At 35.9% G+C, this 10,177-nt stretch overlaps 1 protein-coding gene across 1 annotated transcript in view; it reads right to left on the reverse strand.

Moving 5' to 3' along the window:
* UBASH3A (ubiquitin associated and SH3 domain containing A) overlaps positions 1–9,957 on the reverse strand; it is a 71,897-nt gene extending 61,940 nt beyond the window's left edge. Inside the window, exons 1-2 of the mRNA XM_075847248.1 lie at positions 9,851–9,957; positions 1,838–1,891 (exon numbers count right to left, since the gene is read on the reverse strand). Of these exons, the coding sequence (XP_075703363.1) occupies positions 1,838–1,891; positions 9,851–9,957 (161 nt within the window). The remainder of the gene's footprint in view (positions 1–1,837; positions 1,892–9,850) is intronic.
* Between the last annotated feature and the right edge of the window lie 220 nt (positions 9,958–10,177).

The following is a 10,177-nucleotide window of genomic DNA, read 5'->3' on the forward strand; positions in this document are numbered from 1 at the left end:
TTCCCACCACATCCATCTACACAGTCCTACTTCCTACATCATCCATCTGCACAGTCCTACTTCCTACCTCATCCATCTGAACAGTCCTACTTCTCAAATTATCCATCTGCACAGTCCTACTTCTCATCCATCTGCACAGTCCTACTTCCTAACTCATCCATCTACACAGTCCCACTTCCCATCACATCCATCTACACAGTCATACTTCCCACCACATCCATCTACGCAGTCCCACTTCCCATCACATCCATCTACACAGTCATACTTCCCACCACATCCATCTACGCAGTCCCACTTCCCACCACATTCATCTGCACAGTCCTACTTCCCACCACATCAATCTACACAGTCCTACTTCCCACCCCATCCATCTGCACAGTCCTTCTTCCTACCACATCCATCTGCACAGTCCTACTTCCTACCTCATCCATCCGCACTGTCCTACTTCCCACCAAATCCATCTACACAGTCCTACTTCCCACCACATCCATCTGCACAGTCCTACTTCCCACCACACCCATTTGAACAGTCCTACTTCCCACCTCATCCATCTACACAGTCCTACTTCCCACCACATCCATCTACACAGTACTAATTCCTACCTCAGACATCTACATTGTCCTACTTCCCACCACATTCATCTGCACAGTCCTACTTCTCACCACATCCATTTGCACAGTCCTACTTCCTACTTCATCCATCTGCACAGTCCTACTTCCTACCTCATTCATCTGCTCAATTCTACTTCCTACCTCATTCATCTACACAGTCCTACTTCTCACCACATCCATTTGCACAGTCCTACTTCTCACATCATCCATCTGCACAGTTCTACTCCTACCTCATCCATCTGCATAGTCCTACTTCCCACCACATCCATCTACACAGTCCCACTTCCCACCACATCCATCTACACAGTCCAACTTCCTACCTCATCCATCTGCATAGTCCTACTACCTACCTCATCCATCTGCACAGTCCTACTTCTCACCACATCCATCTGCACAGTCCTACTTCCCATCAAAGCCATCTGCACAGTCCTACTTCCCACCAAATCCATCTGCACAGTCCTACTTCCCACCACATCCATCTGCACAGTCCTACTTCCCATCAAATCCATCATCACAGTCCTACTTCCCACCACATCCATCTGCACAGTCCTACTTCCCACCACATCCATATGCACAGTCCTACTTCCTACCTCATCCATCTGCACAGTCCTACTTCTCGCCACATCCATCTGCACAGTCCTACTTCCCATCAAATCCATCTGCACAGTCCTACTTCCCACCACATCCATCTGCACAGTCCTACTACCCACCACATCCATCTGCACAGTCCTACTTCCTACCTAATCCATCTACACAGTCCTACTTCCCACCACATTCATCCGCACAGTCCTATTTCCCAGCTCATCCATCTACACAGTCCTACTTCCCACCACATCCATCGGCACAGTCCTACTTCCCACCACATCCATCTACACAGTCCTACTTCCCACCACATTCATCTACACAGTCCTACTTCCTACCTCATCCATCTGCACAGTCCTACTTCCTACCTCATCCATCTGCATAGTCCTACTTCTCACATCATGCATCTGCACAGTCCTACTTCCTAGCTCAATCATCTACACAGTCCTACTTTTCACCTCTTCCATCTGCTTAGTCCGACTTCTCACCTCATCTATTTGCACAGTCCTACTTCCCACCACATCCATCTACACAGTCCTACTACTGTGACACTGCAGTGAGGGATGTGAACCGAGTCCCCTAAATGTTTTCCCACATAAGATATAACACATTACAGGACAGAGAACAGGAGTCATTACACTCACCACAAAGCTGCATCCGGGACCGAACTCCACCCCGTAGCAGCAAGAGCCTTGTACCTGAAAGAGAATTGTATCAGACATGAGATCCACACATCTTATATACAGTAACAGCTATTCATCTATTACTACTGACAACCGGCCTGTATATCATGTTTGAGAGGTTGTCACAGCCCCGCCCCCTGTTACTGACATCACTGATATATAATATAATTACATTGTGATCAGACATGAGATCCACACATCTTATATACAGTCACAGCTATTCATCTATTACTACTGACAACCAGCCTGTATATCATGTGTGAGAGGTTGTCACAGCCCCGCCCCCTGTTACTGACATCACTGATATATATTATAATTACATGTGATCAGACATGAGATCCACACATCTTATATACAGTCACAGCTATTCATCTATTACTACTGACAACCAGCCTGTATATCATGTGTGAGAGGTTGTCACAGCCCCGCCCCCTGTTACTGACATCACTGATATATAATATAATTACATTGTGATCAGACATGAGATCCACACATCTTATATACAGTCACAGCTATTCATCTATTACTACTGACAACCAGCCTGTATATCATGTGTGAGAGGTTGTCACAGCCCCGCCCCCTGTTACTGACATCACTGATATATAATATATTTTACATGTGATCAGACATGAGATCCACACATCTTATATACAGTCACAGCTATTCAACTATTACTACTGACAACCAGCCTGTATATCATGTGTCAGAGGTTGTCACAGCCCCGCCCCCTGTTACTGACATCACTGATATATAATATAATTACATTGTGATCAGACATGAGATCCACACATCTTATATGCATATATACATCACATGCACAGGCATTTCATATATACATTACATGCACAGACATTTCATATATACATTACATGCACAGACATTACATATATACATTACATACACAGACATCACCTATATACATTACATGCACAGACATTACATATATACATCACATGCACAGACATTACATATATACATTACATACACAGACATCACCTATATACATCACATGCACAGACATTACATATATACATCACATGCACAGACATTACATATATACATCACATGCACAGACATCACCTATATACATTACATACACAGACATTACATATATACATTACATACACAGACATTACATATATACATTACATGCACAGACATTACGTATATACATTACATACACAGACATCACCTATATACATCACATGCACAGACATCACCTATATACATTACATGCACAGACATTACATATATACATCACATGCACAGACATTACATATATACATTACATGCACAGACATTACGTATATACATTACATACACAGACATCACCTATATACATCACATGCACAGACATCACCTATATACATTACATGCACAGACATTACATATACACATTACATGCACAGACATTACATATATACATTACATGCACAGACATCACCTATATACATCACATGCACAGACATCACCTATATACATTACATACACAGACATTACATATATACATCACATGCACAGACATTACATATATACATTACATACACAGACATCACCTATATACATCACATGCACAGACATTACATATATACATCACATGCACAGACATTACATATATACATTACATACACAGACATTACATATATACATCACATGCACAGACATTACATATATACATTACATGCACAGACATTACATATATACATCACATGCACAGACATCACCTATATACATTACATGCACAGACATCACCTATATACATTACATGCACAGACATTACATATATACATCACATGCACAGACATTACATATATACATTACATACACAGACATTACATATATACATCACATGCACAGACATTACATATATACATTACATGCACAGACATTACATATATACATTACATGCACAGACATTACATATATACATTACATGCACAGACATTACATATATACATTACATACACAGACATCACCTATATACATTACATACACAGACATTACATATATACATTACATGCACAGACATTACATATATACATCATATGCACAGACATTACATATATACATCACATGCACAGACATTTCATATATACATCACATGCACAGACATTACATATATACATTACATGCACAGACATCACCTATATACATTACATGCACAGACATTACATATATACATTACATGCACAGACATTACATATATACATTACATACACAGACATTACATATATACATTACATGCACAGACATTACATATATACATTACATGCACAGACATTACATATATACATCACATGCACAGACATTACATATATACATTACATACACAGACATTACATATATACATCACATGCACAGACATTACATATATACATTACATGCACAGACATTACATATATACATTACATGCACAGACATTACATATATACATTACATGCACAGACATTACATATATACATTACATACACAGACATCACCTATATACATTACATACACAGACATTACATATATACATTACATGCACAGACATTACATATATACATCATATGCACAGACATTACATATATACATTACATGCACAGACATTACATATATACATTACATGCACAGACATTACATATATACATCATATGCACAGACATCACCTATATACATCACATGCACAGACATTACATATATACATAAGGGTATGTTCACACGGCCTATTTACGGACGTAATTCGGGCGTTTTTGCCCCGAATTACGTCTGAAAATAGCGCCTCAATAGCGCTGACAAACATCTGCCCATTGAAAGCAATGGGCAGACGTTTGTCTGTTCACACGAGGCGTATATTTACGCGCCGCTGTCAAATGACGGCGCGTAAATTGACGCCCGCGTAGAGGAAGTGACCTGTCACTTCTTTGGCCGTAATTGGAGCCGCTATTCATTGACTCCAATGAATAGCAGCGCTAATTACGGCCGTAATTGACGCGGCGTTCAAGCGCCTGCACATGCCGGTACGGCTGAAATTACGGGGATGTTTTCAGGCTGAAACATCCCCGTAATTTCAGCCATTACGGACCCCCGCGGTGTGAACATACCCTTACATGCACAGACATTACATATATACATCATATGCACAGACATTACATATATACATTACATACACAGACATTACATATATACATCACATGCACAGACATCACCTATATACATTACATGCACAGACATTACATATATACATTACATGCACAGACATCACCTATATACATTACATACACAGACATTACATATATACATTACATGCACAGACATTACATATATACATTACATGCACAGACATTACATATATACATTACATGCACAGACATTACATATATACATCACATACACAGACATTACATATATACATCACATGCACAGACATCACCTATATACATTACATACACAGACATTACATATATACATTACATGCACAGACATTACATATATACATTACATACACAGACATTACATATATACATTACATACACAGACATTACATATATACATTACATACACAGACATTACATATATACATTACATGCACAGACATTACATATATACATCACATGCACAGACATTACATATATACATCACATGCACAGACATCACCTATATACATTACATACACAGACATCACCTATATACATTACATACACAGACATTACATATATACATTACATGCACAGACATTACATATATACATTACATGCACAGACATTACATATATACATTACATGCACAGACATTACATATATACATTACATGCACAGACATCACCTATATACATTACATACACAGACATTACATATACACATTACATGCACAGACATTACATATATACATTACATGCACAGACATTACATATATACATTACATACACAGACATTACATATATACATCATATGCACAGACATTACATATATACATTACATGCACAGACATTACATATATACATTACATGCACAGACATTCCATATATACATTACATGCACAGACATTACATATATACATTACATACACAGACATTACATATATACATTACATGCACAGACATTACATATATACATTACATGCACAGACATCACCTATATACATTACATGCACAGACATTACATATATACATTACATGCACAGACATCACCTATATACATTACATACACAGACATTACATATATACATTACATGCACAGACATTACATATATACATTACATGCACAGACATCACCTATATACATTACATGCACAGACATTACATATATACATTACATGCACAGACATCACCTATATACATTACATACACAGACATTACATATATACATTACATGCACAGACATTACATATATACATTACATACACAGACATTACATATATACATTACATACACAGACATTACATATATACATTACATACACAGACATTACATATATACATTACATGCACAGACATTACATATATACATCACATGCACAGACATTACATATATACATCACATGCACAGACATCACCTATATACATTACATACACAGACATTACATATACACATTACATGCACAGACATTACATATATACATTACATGCACAGACATTACATATATACATTACATACACAGACATTACATATATACATCATATGCACAGACATTACATATATACATTACATACACAGACATCACCTATATACATCACATGCACAGACATTACATATATACATTACATGCACAGACATTACATATATACATTACATACACAGACATTACATATATACATCATATGCACAGACATTACATATATACATTACATGCACAGACATTACATATATACATTACATGCACAGACATCACCTATATACATTACATGCACAGACATTACATATATACATCATATGCACAGACATTACATATATACATTACATGCACAGACATTACATATATACATCATATGCACAGACATTACATATATACATTACATACACAGACATTACATATATACATTACATACACAGACATTACATATATACATTACATGCACAGACATTACATATATACATTACATGCACAGACATTACATATATACATCACATGCACAGACATTACATATATACATTACATGCACAGACATTACATATATACATTACATGCACAGACATTACATATATACATTACATACACAGACATTACATATATACATTACATACACAGACATTACATATATACATTACATGCACAGACATTACATATATACATTACATGCACAGACATTACATATATACATCACATGCACAGACATTACATATATACATCACATGCACAGACATCACCTATATACATTACATGCACAGACATCACCTATATACATTACATGCACAGACATTACATATATACATTACATGCACAGACATTACATATATACATCATATGCACAGACATTACATATATACATTACATGCACAGACATCACCTATATACATTACATGCACAGACATTACATATATACATTACATGCACAGACATTACATATATACATCATATGCACAGACATTTCATATATACATCACATGCACAGACATCACATATATACATTACATGCACAGACATCACCTATATACATTACATGCACAGACATTACATATATACATCATATGCACAGACATTACATATATACATTACATGCACAGACATTACATATATACATCATATGCACAGACATTACATATATACATTACATACACAGACATTACATATATACATTACATACACAGACATTACATATATACATTACATGCACAGACATTACATATATACATTACATGCACAGACATTACATATATACATCACATGCACAGACATTACATATATACATTACATGCACAGACATTACATATATACATTACATGCACAGACATTACATATATACATTACATACACAGACATTACATATATACATTACATACACAGACATTACATATATACATTACATGCACAGACATTACATATATACATTACATGCACAGACATTACATATATACATCACATGCACAGACATTACATATATACATCACATGCACAGACATCACCTATATACATTACATGCACAGACATCACCTATATACATTACATGCACAGACATTACATATATACATTACATGCACAGACATTACATATATACATCATATGCACAGACATTACATATATACATTACATGCACAGACATCACCTATATACATTACATGCACAGACATTACATATATACATTACATGCACAGACATTACATATATACATCATATGCACAGACATTTCATATATACATCACATGCACAGACATCACATATATACATTACATGCACAGACATCACCTATATACATTACATGCACAGACATTACATATATACATCATATGCACAGACATTACATATATACATTACATACACAGACATCACCTATATACATTACATGCACAGACATTACATATATACATCACATGCACAGACATTTCATATATACATTACATGCACAGACATTACATATATACATTACATACACAGACATTACATATATACATCATATGCACAGACATTACATATATACATTACATACACAGACATCACCTATATACATTACATGCACAGACATTACATATATACATCACATGCACAGACATCACCTATATACATTACATGCACAGACATTACATATATACATCACATGCACAGACATTTCATATATACATTACATGCACAGACATTACATATATACATTACATACACAGACATTACATATATACATTACATGCACAGACATTACATATATACATTACATACACAGACATCACCTATATACATTACATGCACAGACATTACATATATACATCACATGCACAGACATTTCATATATACATTACATGCACAGACATTACATATATACATCACATGCACAGACATTACATATATACATCACATGCACAGACATTACATATATACATTACATACACAGACATTACATATATACATTACATACACAGACATTACATATATACATTACATACACAGACATTACATATATACATCACATGCACAGACATTACATATATACATTACATGCACAGACATTACATATATACATCATATGCACAGACATTACATATATACATTACATACACAGACATTACATATATACATTACATACACAGACATTACATATATACATTACATGCACAGACATTACATATATACATCACATGCACAGACATTACATATATACATTACATACACAGACATTACATATATACATTACATACACAGACATTACATATATACATTACATGCACAGACATTACATATATACATTACATACACAGACATTACATATATACATCATATGCACAGACATTACATATATACATCACATGCACAGACATTTCATATATACATCACATGCACAGACATTACATATATACATTACATACACAGACATTACATATATACATCACATGCACAGACATTACATATATACATCACATGCACAGACATCACCTATATACATTACATGCACAGACATTACATATATACATCACATGCACAGACATTACATATATACATTACATACACAGACATTACATATATACATCACATGCACAGACATTACATATATACATTACATGCACAGACATTACATATATACATTACATACACAGACATTACATATATACATTACATACACAGACATTACATATATACATCACATGCACAGACATTACATACATGTTTAGCAGAACATACGTGTTACCGGGTGAATCAGGGCAGATAGTTGTGGACTGAACAATCGTATATCCGGCAGTGATTATGTTATAAGGGATCGGGGGTTGAGGAAGAGCATTCTGAATCCTCTGCCTTGGGCACCATATGAGCTCGTCCCATTCCTGGTCTCCCACCTTTGTCAGGTTATACTCACACTTGATGCTCTGGGAATCCTTGGCGCACAAGAGCTTCTACGATTGTGGCCTCTGCCCTCGTTCTACTTCGGATTTTGGAATAGAGCGGGGCCACAGCCTCAGCCATGCTACAGCAGGAGGTATGTGACATCCTGTGCACAGAGGAGGAGGTGTGAGCTCCTGACTGCCTCACTCACAAATATAGATAAGATCACAAGAAGTGAATGTGTCACCGTATATATATGTAATATATATCCTCCATACCACACATGCCCCCTCCTATGGCTCCTCCATACCACACATGCCCCCTCCTATGGCTCCTCCATACCACACATACCCCCTCTTAT

This window comes from Rhinoderma darwinii (assembly GCF_050947455.1).
Source record: "Rhinoderma darwinii isolate aRhiDar2 chromosome 2 unlocalized genomic scaffold, aRhiDar2.hap1 SUPER_2_unloc_37, whole genome shotgun sequence".
NCBI lineage: Eukaryota > Metazoa > Chordata > Amphibia > Anura > Rhinodermatidae > Rhinoderma > Rhinoderma darwinii.